At 38.1% G+C, this 11707-nt stretch overlaps 1 protein-coding gene across 1 annotated transcript; it reads right to left on the bottom strand.

Moving 5' to 3' along the window:
- Positions 1–4890: 4890 nt before the first annotated feature.
- On the bottom strand, positions 4891–11545 carry atpaf1 (ATP synthase mitochondrial F1 complex assembly factor 1). The gene is made up of 9 exons (XM_015397886.1): positions 11331–11545; positions 10890–10998; positions 10745–10807; positions 10440–10502; positions 10040–10090; positions 9874–9921; positions 9620–9715; positions 5414–5521; positions 4891–5324 (listed from the first exon to the last, which is right to left on the bottom strand). Exons 1-9 carry the CDS (start codon positions 11543–11545, stop codon positions 5142–5144), a joined length of 936 nt encoding a protein of 311 aa, XP_015253372.1. The 3' UTR covers positions 4891–5141.
- Positions 11546–11707: the final 162 nt, after the last annotated feature.

Below are 11707 nucleotides of genomic sequence, written 5' to 3'. Positions count from 1 at the left end.
AAAAACTAACTGTGATGTAAGCATGTATGACAGTCTGCTTTAAAGATGGTGTGGCTTTGTATAAGAAATATATATACAAAAAAATGTTTTGTATCAACAAACAAAATACTATTATTTTTCTATACAGTAAATTAACTGTAACTTAAAAATACAAATCAAAAATAATAATAGGACCAGAGGACAACCATAGCACTATAAAAGGGTGCTAGTCTGAGGATGTCTTTCTGGGTTTATGTTGTTTGATTTCTACAATATGCTGAAACAGGTGAAAACATCACAGATATAGTTTCTGAGCTCTATGAATATTTTCCCAAACTCTGAAGGCAGCTTTTTAAACATGGTGGTGGTTCAACATAGGGTTCTTCCAAACATTATAAGAATCTGTAGTTTTCCTCAAGCAAGAAGCAGAAATAGTTATTTTCCAGGTTTCCACTATATTCAGAAATAAACAAGATAAGCTGCTCAGCTGGGAAGTTTTTAGTGGAACACAAATGGATCACATTTCTACCTTTTTTAAGCTTATTTTTGTTTTCTTTTTATTTCCTTTGTCTCCTCGGCATCAGTTTCTTGTATGCAGGACTTTGAATGGGACATTTATTAAATGAGGGAAAACATAGTCCTCTTTATAGGTACCTGTCTTTTTTTGTGGTACTAAGTTTGAGATTCAGAAAAAGCAGCAATCTTTAATGTCTTATTACAAGCGAAGAGTGCTGTGAGTAAAAAAGTGTAAATATTGGGAAGGAAACAATCTGTCACATTTTGACAGGAATAAAATCAACATAAGCTTAATCTGTTTAACTAGACAGCTCTCTATGACATGGTAACTATAATTCATAGCCTTACTTTGTTAGGTCATAGGTGTAGGGGTGGCGCTTTAACACATACTGTCCATTAATGCTGGACAGCTAATCAGTGAAGCACTAAAAAAACAAAAAAAAAAACAATCTACCAGTTTTTTGGTGATTTCACCCTGAGGGAGCATTTCCATTTGCCTCCTGACACACCTAACCCCCCTGATGAGGCCCATTCTGCAGAAAGACATTGTCTATTATATAAACTATGTGAAATATTTAATTGGACCAGCCTGTTTTAAAACAGTTTGGAACAAGAGCGAGTGAGATACTCACTGGCCGGGAGTTTAAATGAAAGATTTTTAATAGAATTTGTAGGAAATCTACAGACTGATTAGAATTCAGAGGAAATGACATGAATCCTTAGAGATCTACCAAACTAGCATTCTGGTGCAGAAACATAAAAGTACCGTTTGGTACTATTCTGAATGACCTCTGGATTTGAGACAATAATTCTGTTATCATTCAGCTAAACCTTGCAATTTCTGCTACTCTTGACCAACGGCAAAATGGCATTATCCCTGCCATTGCTCCCAGCAATATAGCTTACATTACATGAGCGAGGTTTTATTCTTTGAGATTTAAATGCATCAAATTGATACAGCTGTCAGTCAGACAGTAGCTGCAGGTGTGGAAAAGATATTGTTGTAGCTAAAGGCAGAGGTGGGTACTAATTAGCAACACCTAGTTGCATTTACTCAAGTAACTTTTCGACAGAAATATAGTTTCACTGCAGCATACTTTTTACTTATGAGTAATATCTTGATCAAAACACTACTCTTACTTTGGTAAAATATTTGGCTATTCCATCCATCATTAGTAACTTAACTAACAAGCTTGTTTAAGTGCTCTAGACTCGACTGCTTTTTTAAAAAAATTTTTAAACAAGCTTACTTGAACCCATCATGACATTTGGAGGTCTAGCTAATATACAGCAACTAGTGAATATTATCAATGGAGGTTCTGGTTTTATTGGATTTATGTTAAAAAGAAACAGACTGGGCACTGATCATGTTTCATGGTACTGGCCTTTATGTGATGGGAAAAACCCCCATTTTCATGTAAAAAAAAATCATAGAAAATTATTTGTTCCAAAGCATTGAATGTGCTCTGTTCTATTTTCCGTATATAAGCAAATGAGTTTCAGCTGAGGCTTCTTCCTATCATAAGTCAATGTGGCCCTGGAGGATTTGGTGAAAGTGGCTTTAGTGTAAAGTGCTTTCAATGGCCAGAATTAAGACTGAAAGCACAAAGTGGTCTGTTCACTAGTTTTTAGATTAATTTGCCACAATCAAGCTTTAATTTGACCAATTTAACCAACAGTATACAGACATGGTCACACAGCTTAATGGATGAAATGGATGGTTGTGCTTAAAGATTGATGTCTAATTGCTTAAACGTTAAGACTGAAATTGGGTTGTTCTTTTATAAACAGATGGCTAAAACATGGTAAACGACTCTGTGAAATATACAAAGTGTAAAACAGCACATTATTTTTAGTATGCTTCAGCCACCAGTTGGTCCTGCTCTATAGTATAATACACCTTTAGCATTTGGCTTAATGAAAATGAACAGTGGCCATCCCATGGATGGAATATTTGAATGAAATGTTAAAAACCAAACAGCCTTGCAGTGCACTGTGAAGGAAGGTGAATATGTCCCCTAAAATATATACATAACAGTAATTAAATGAATGAACTCTTGGTTATTACTGCCTCACGTCCAATCTATTGGGTTTCCATGACAATGTTCTAGAACCAGAGATGTCTTTTAGTGCGGATGACTTTAGGCCTGAATCTCATCTCTGTTCCTGTAATAATGCGGTTTAGTTTGTTTCTAGATAATAAGCACTTGAACTTTTTGTATTTTGTTTTTTTTTTATTGTTGTAGTTTAGACCTCTTTAATGCACTGTGAGAAATATTATGTTGGATGTAGCTTTATTATGACCCGGCGCAGAGGCGGTGTTAAAAAAGGGAGGGGTGATGATGTTACTCTGTCTAAAATATTTTGTATGTTTGTCTGAGTTGTGCCACGGTTTTTATATATTGCACCAGTTTTAGTTTCTTTTGTTGAATATGTTAATAGGAAAAAGTCTCATGTGGCTTTAATAAAAGAAAACATTCTGAACACCTAAAAACAGGTTCACATTATAACCTCTTTCCAGAAAGATCTTGTCATGTGTTTAACTTTAGTGTTTGTCACATACTGAGGGACTAATTAGATAAACCTTATGGACATGGTTTTAAGTTAGAATTTTTTAAAAACAGAAATTCACCCAGGAAGTTTTTTTAACAGCCTCTTGTTTGAAAAACATTTTTTTTTAAACATTTTTGTGTGAAACGTTGAGATCATTTCAAAGTTGGTTTTAGACATCTGTTTTTTCATTAGTTTGTAATTTTGATAACTGAAGCCATTGGAATTCATCTTTGTTTTCCTGGTTGCCCCTATAATCAGGGGTTTGCACTGTTTATGTACAAATGCAATAAAATTGGTAAAAAATGAGACCAGTAATTGTGCAATTTTCTATTTTTGAGAGGTTTGATTTGGAAGAAAAGGTTAACCATGTCCATGTAGTCATTTAGTGTGTCCTGAGGACAAAGTAGGGACAATCTACTTCTACTTTTAAGTTGGGTGTTCCCCCCTTTTGGCTCAGATGTTTGTTGCATGAACCAGAGTAAAGTTACTGGTAATCCAACTCTTTACCTTCAGCAGACATTTATGTGTTTCTATCATGGAGAATCCTTTCATGTCACCCTACATCATCTCCATATACCGGTAATCAGAATTCAAGCAGCCCTTCTAGAACTTTCCATGCCTTAGATTTTTTACTAAACATTTTCATTCAGCAATCATGTGTTCCACTGTGGTGGTGAGTAAAGCACACCCACACCATGACCCCTCCAATCCATGCCTTACAGTTGGTGTTAGGTACTTTTCATTGAACAATCTAGTTTATCTGACCCGCTGCCCGAATTATGCAGTTTTAACATTTCAAATCTTAAAAACTCAGACGAAAAGACAATTAGGAGAAATGTATTGATACAATTACTTTGTCCTTGGCGCTCAGACCTCGGCAGGAAACAAGGTCCTTCAGTTTGATTGATAGGCATGAACAGGAGCGACAGTGGAGAGGAGAAACTCCCTATTGGGATGAATGAAACCTCTGGCAGAACCAGGCTCAACATGGCGGTCTTCTGCCAGACCGTTTAAGTTGAGACAGGAAACGCAGCAAGAGTCCGGGAGGAATGACACTCTGATGAAGCTTTAGCTATGAAGGCGGAGGTGGGTTGAAACAGATTCATCTGAATGAAGTCACAGTACATCTGCCACCTGCGCACAGAGCAGACAAGTGCGGATCGGAGGCCTTTTAAGATGAACTATGGATGCCGATTGGCTTTCGTGGAGGTGTGGCTCAATGCTGATTGGCTGTGTCACAGGTGGATGTAGGAGAGAAATCAGTTTCCACCTAGGCTCCATTCATCCAAAGAACCTGATTCCAGAAGTTCCGCTCATCATCAATGGCATCAATCTCTATGGCAAGCTTCAGAGTAGTAAAGGTTTCCTTGTGGAATATCTGTTATGAGAGTTAAACTTTGTTTTTTTTCCAACACTGGAGGCAATCACTTTCGTCTAGCCTTGTATAGCTTCCATTTCTCCTTGTTTTTTAGGCTTTGTTTAGGATCTTGCTGCCTGCTCCAGGTATAACCGTAGACCATCAGACTCTTTTAGATTAGACTGTCATCCTCTCAGAGACCCTTTTTTGTTTTTGAGATCTGGGGTCCGTGCGTAATTAATAGATTCTACAAAGAGCAATAAGCTGTGAAACCCCACCCACCCACCAGAGATACCTCCCTTTAAGGAACCAAAGTTCTAAAACACATCAAGCTTCTCTCAATTATTCTTCTATTATCATTATGATAAAAAAATAAACATCCTCTCAATGGTTTAAAGAATGAAAGTTCAGATTTTATTTACAATGATCCAATAATGATCCAATAAAACTTCTTTAAAGGTTTGTTTAAGGGACATAAATGTCTCAATCTAATAAGAATATCCAGACTGTTAAGAGCTTACCTTTTCTCATTTAACATCAAATGAAGAATTTCATTACTGGCTTTGGTATCAAAGTCTCTAGGGCCCAGTCAGAAACACAGAGGGAAATGTGCTTGGATTGCTTCCTCCACATTATTCCCTACATCTTTTAATGACTGCTTCTTTTATTAACCTCAGAAGTACCCAGGAAAAAGGAAACCTCAGTCTGAGAAAGTTTAGTCATTTTCAGTTCATCCTTAAGAGCTCCCAGGGACTCCTGTAGACCCCAGCCCGCTCTGCTCCAGCACTGCTATCACATGTGTGTGTTTAAAGTCCTTAGGGTTGTGGTTCAAGGTCTCCACCAATTGGTACGTGTCCTGCCTCTGAGGTCCGTAGAACAGCTGAAGCTGATTGGCTAAACACTGAGCCTGGTGGACAGTCTGGAAAGAAAAAAGATTCTTTAAATATCTGATGTCTGAATCCTCCTTTAAGTCAATTGGAGTAAATCAGACAAAAACAACAGGCTTACGATGAACTTGGGATCCATCTCTGCCGTCATGAGAACGATGCCTTTCTCCTGCTTCAGGTCAGGGTAGTGGTAGAGGATCAGCTGACTGGGGGAGTTCTCACCGAGCGTCTGGGTGCAGAAAGAGGAGAACATTATCAGCTGCTGTGAATGCTGCTTTCATATAGTTAGCAGGCAGAGTTTAGATCAGGGGTAAACAATTAAAAATCAGCAGGGTCCTAATACAGAAAATCAACAACCAGTAAAGGACCAGAGACATTTTTAAATTACAATCTGTTACTTTAAACTGAATTGAACACTAAAATACAATGCAGGCTTTTATGCATGCAAGTTCTACATTTTTTTTTTCTTCAAAGAAATAGAAAATGTTTCCATTTTAAAATCTAAATTGTTTTTGAAGTAGAGAACAACAATCTTTTGGGTTGGTATATAAACAATTTCCGGACTTGCCTTTTTTTTTATTTTTTTTTTTATTAAACACCTGAACTGACTTTTTTTTCTTTATGGCTTAATGAAAGAAGTGGATTTTCGGCTGCCCTGCAAGGCTTCAAATCTGGGTTTGAATGGCGAAAAAAGCCATTCTCAAGAACATATCAAGGTGTTCATTTTGAGCTTGGATAAATATATATTTTTGATTATGTTCTCGGCTTTTTTTCTCATCATCTTCTCCTACTTTTCCATTGCCCAGCTTGCCACAGGTTTGCCTGCTGTGTCTAAAAGTAACAGCAGCAGCAGCAACCCAGACTGACAGCTCATTGGCTAATTTGTGTCACGTTCAGCCTGGTGCCAGACTCTCCAGAGGTCTTTACCATCCAAGAAGTGGCGAAAGTAAAGTTGGACACTGTCGTTAGAGAACAGGCAGTAATTTATAAATGTTTTAAATCAGGTTGAGTCCGGATTAGCCAGCATGTGGGTCCGGATCTGGACCACGGTCCGCTAATCCGCGACCTATGGTTTAGATGTTTAAGTATGAACTATTTACATATTAAATGAGTCATCTCTGTTTAACCGAGTCATGGGGTACCATCAACTTTGAAAGGCTGGAAAATAAATAAAGCTACGACATAAAATCCCTGAGACAGAAAATTACATCTATCATATAAGATCAACTCCACCCTCTTGGATGATTCCAACAGTTTAATCTTCAGATTATCCGTAAACATGCATTAAACAATATCTCTCAATTATTTTATTATTTTCACTGTATTCTTTATGTGCGATCCTGCTTGTTATGATTAAATAATCCACATATAAACCTCAATTTGGATTTTAAGGGTTTAGAATCATCAGGCTGGGGGTCCAAGTAATAAAGCTCATTTTAGCAACTATTTAAATAAACAAAGTGACAATATCACACTGAAATGACACATGCTGTTTAAGGGGGGGGCTCAGTCTGTTCCTTTTATACGTGGCAAATAAATCAAATCATGGATTGGGTTAAATAAAGAGTTTCACTTTCTATACCTTAATACAACAACATTGTTTAAATAAACAGAATATTTTTCTTTTAGACAAATAAAAGAAATATGAACCATGCATTACAATACTAAACAAAAAATATCAGAAGCATTTTTCTGATGGCTTCTTTATCAATCCATGCGAAAATACTTAATTAGAAGCAGATGGGTCAGCTATGCAGAACTCATGCACTACTTTCCAACTTAATTTCCTGTCCAGTTTAAATATCCAGGCTGTTTTTTTGGGTCATTTTGTTGCCTTTACCATTGAAAGACCTATTCCAGGCGTGCAGGTGGTACAGTGGTTAGCGCGCACAACCCATGTACTGAGACCTTAGTCCTCAAAGCGGCTGACCCAGGTCAGAATCCGACCTGTGGTCCTTTCCCGCATGTCTCTACCCCTCGCTCATACCCCCTACTGTCGAAAAACGAGGCACTAATGCCGTAAAAACTCAAAAAAAGACATATTCCTTCTGAGATAAATGCACTTCCCCAGAATATCACCATCAGTAAACCTTCTACTTTTCAGCCATCTTTAGGTGTTTAATTAGCACATTAAATAAAACAACATCCCTACCTACGCCAAGGATTCATTAAAACGAGATAAGGTGTACACACAGCCAGTCCAGTAGGTATACAGATATAAAGGATAAATGTTAGGAGAAAACAGGAGATGACGAGCTGCATGATGCAGTATCAGAAGAAAAAAAAAAAACGTTCAGGCATTTGGTGCATTCAATAAGGTCGGAGCGCCTATAGTGCATTCATGAGTGTCGGACATATGAAAGCTCACCGAAATATATCTAAACAACGTGGGCTTTCTAACAATCATAATGAAGTTATACGCAGCCCACCACAGTCTCTCTCTCTAAACAACTGGAGCCATGTTTCCTCCTCCTTTCTTCTGTTTCACTTGCAAACACCAGCTCCTGTTTCCCCCCCTTTATCTCCCATTTGTTTTGCCGTTTTTATTGTCTTTGTTCATGTTTTGTTGTCTTTCTAACTCTACTGGGATATTTATGTTTGGACTTTCTGGATTTAAGCCCAAGCTAAAGAGAACCACTCTCTACTAATGTAGTTTCTTGTCAGGGCGAGGCCTCATTTCAATCCTCTGCAACATCTGCAATCCTCTTAATTTAACTGCAGACTAATTTGCAGAACTGGGCTTATTTAGCAAACTCCACAGAGAATCCTGAAGGTTTTTCTTATAAGTATAAAAGTTTTTCTTCAATCTGATATTATTTACTCTAAATAGGGCCCTATAAAATCTGTTTTATTTTTTCCCAAATTCCGTTTTTTCCGTTTTCATTTTCGCAAATTTAGTTTTTTTACCCTTTACTGTTATTTCAGTCGTTAAAAGAATCTGCTTTTAATGTTAATGATGAAAATGTACACAGATAAAATAGGAATGACCTTAAATTTATTGAGGTAAAAAAACACATTTACTCAGTACTTTTACTGCATGATGATGCAACATAACACTGCACTCTAAGCACTAACAAAATATAAATGGTTATGAACCAATGGTTATAAATAAAAGTGCTCCATTAGCTTTTTCAAGTAAAAAAATAAAATAGGACCTCTCAATTTCAGAATTATAAAGTATTTCATAAAGAATCATATTTTCCATACAGTACATTAAAGTGCATAAAAAACAAGGCAAAATACAGCAAGTATGTAAGCAAATGTTTCTCAACTTATTCGCCGAAAGCGGAGCTGTGGAGAGCCGCTACTAGGCTTGTCCCGATCCGATCCACGTATCGGATCGGGACGCCAATATTGGCAAAAAAATGCGTATCGGCAAAGCATGTAAAATGCCGATCCAGACTGCCGATCCAGTTTTTAAAAAAAAATCCGGTCCGTATTTTCCAGTTTTGCCGATTGAAACGATCCATTCCACTATTTTGCGCCAGTGTTTCCCTGTTTTGCATTTTTATTAAAACTTACAGTAATACTTGCACCTTTAACTGTTTACGGTTTTACTGCTCACTGTGCAATTTCAGATTGCTATCCATAATTTTGTCCAGTTTGTGTTTATCTCTTAATAAACAGGTAAGTTTGTTGTTACCAAGCATTGTGTTTTATTCAATCTCACCTAATTCAGCTGGCTAGATGTTATCAAGAGTACTAAAACCCTTTTCAACATGAGTCTTACAACTAAGGCTAAATACTTTAACTTAAACTTAAATACATGCTCGGATAGGCTGGTATCGGCCAGTATCGGTATCGGATCGGAAGTCCAAAAACAATATCGGTATCGGATCGGAAGTGCAAAAACCTGGATCGGGACATCTCTAGCCGCTACGCCATTTTTTCAATGTTTTGATGGGGGAGGGTGAGCGGAAATGACGGAGCGGGAGGGGTTGTGTCGCCCAGATTTGCGTCCCCCGGTGTGCATTTCCCCACCGAGTCGACGTACGTTCTTCTCCCACACAAAAACAGAATTTCATGTCAAATATAGAAACTCCGCGTTTACACTAGATTCTGCGTTAATTTGCCAATTCCGCGATTCCGTGTGCGATTCTAGGGCCCTATCTAAAAGTAAAACAAGAACTACAACAAGATCAATAACTAAACATGTTTAGCTATGTTTATCATTTTGCAGGCAGTTTAAAGAAAAGAAATGCTGACCAAATACAACAAAAGCTTTTCTAATTAAGTATTTTTTTTAAATCACAGAACCTCATCTGTCAGGAGTTTGTTCATCATATAAGTCGATTAGGACAGAAAGTACAAAGATGGAGGGGTTTACCTGGATGTTTATAAGTGAGGTGAAGTGCAGCTCGTGTCCAGACCACTGACCCACAAAGAACTCGTATCCCTCCTTCTGAGGCAGAGCGTAAACGAACTGAGGAGAGCCCACAGACAGAGGTCAGTATGGAAAACCATGAAAAACATTTACTAACAAAAGATCTGGGATTCATTTTTTTTGTCCTGTAGTTTACACACGCAAGCGTTTCTGCATGGTGAAACCAAACCAATGTTTAGTTTCAGCTGGGACCTTACCATGGGGCAGGTCTTGGATCTGCTGAAAATCACCTCATAGATCTGAGACTGCAAACAGAACACAAGACTGACATTTAGATCAGCTCTTCATCTACAGACACCCATTAAAAGGACAACATTTGGATACATGCTGTTATAGGAATAGATTTAGCAGTAATGAGCTCACCGGGATGGCAGCGCTGATCGTGTCTTTGGTTGAATAGTACTGCATCCATAGCTGGAAAGAATACATGAAGAGTTTCAGTTTATACCAACTGTGCTGTTTAAAAAACAAGAGGCGCTAAAGAGGATGGATACCGTCTAAACTGACATTAAAATGATCCTTTCAGCTACTTAACAAAATTTGACAGTGAATTTCAGAAATACTGAGATTCCCTGAGAGCTAAGGGAAGACTACACAGAAGTTGACTTGGATTATTACACTTTACTGAGATGTACTGACCTTATAAATAGGTAAAACACTACACAGGCTACACAGGTAGACTATTGGTTTTGATTTGATTCCCTCCACATAATCTGAGTTGGAAGTTGTTTTTTTTACCAGAGAGCTTACAGACCAGACTCACCTGTGCAATCTCCTCGCCTGTCTTGTCCTTGATCATCTCCAGATTCAGGATGGAACCTAAAGTCTAAAGAAGCATCCCATTATTTTCATGAATGCAAACATAATCCTCATGTTGAAAGATTTTGATTGCTTTCTTTGATAAAAAAAAAAAAAATGATTTCAGATTATGAATTATTTTGAATCTTAAAAAAATCTCAATTCAATTCAATATTTTTCAGCCTTTCAATCAGCGAATCCACTGAGCAAAAACAAATAAATAAAATTCCTACATTTTTATTCTCTGCTCAGCCTCCTAACCAGGCTCACCTTGTTCTTTGTAAAAGCTCCAGATGCTCCATCACCTGCAGCCTTCTTATCTCTACTCTCAAACTAAAATAGAAAAAAAGAGGGTCACTCCCGTCTGCCATTTAAACACCCAATACCTGAAGATGCAGCTGAGCTGAAACCCCACCTCCTGCTCCATGACCCGGATAAACTCCGCTTGCTTCGAGTGTCCGACGGCATCCTTCTTCGTTTCATGCCGCTTCTCCAGCCGCTGCTTGTACTCCTGTGGTTTCTCGCTAAAAAGAAACATAATTCTTATAACCACTCATTCTTCAACCCCTCCTTTGCGTAATACTTCTCATATGTTGCTGCAAACAATAAATATTTATTTTCCAATGGTTTCCACCCCAACAGGAATGTCTAAAGTCAGTGTTGAAGGGCAGCTATCCTGCAGGGTTATGTTAGCCTGCTTTAACACACCTTTTTTTATATATATGTTTACAGATCAGAACAATAAGATTTGACTTTGAAGAAGCTGCCTTGAACATTTCCAACAGGCCATTAAAGCAGTTTTTTCCCCCCTTAAATAGCAGACTATGTAGCGGAGTTGTGGGCGCTGCTAGCTGACCTGCGGAGCTTCTTGATCTTGTCCTGGTACTTGTTGTAAAACGGATTCTCCTCCAGGTCCGGTTCCTTGTGGACGGAGAAGGCCCGAAACTGTTGTAGGACCAAGCCGGGGATCAGCGTCCTGGTTCCCACAGCTCTGACCGCTAGCATGCCCCGATAAAGACAGGACATCTGGAACAACGCCGCTGACATTTTTCCATCGCCGGCGAGCAACATCTATAATGTTCCGACCAGGTATGTGGTGTATTGTGTATTGGTTCCTACTAATGCGTTTTATTTTCTTCTTGTTTGGCAAACATTTCCAAAAAAAGTTAATAAACTATATACTGGACTTTGTTTCCAAGTTTGAAGATGTTTCGCTTCCCATCCAGGAAGCTT

This window comes from Cyprinodon variegatus, unplaced genomic scaffold (genome assembly GCF_000732505.1).
Source record: "Cyprinodon variegatus isolate N-32 unplaced genomic scaffold, C_variegatus-1.0 Scaffold895, whole genome shotgun sequence".
In the NCBI taxonomy this organism is placed as follows: Eukaryota; Metazoa; Chordata; class Actinopteri; order Cyprinodontiformes; family Cyprinodontidae; genus Cyprinodon; species Cyprinodon variegatus.
Note: the sequence above shows the minus strand (reverse complement) of the source record. Positions and strands in the feature narration are given on the sequence as shown.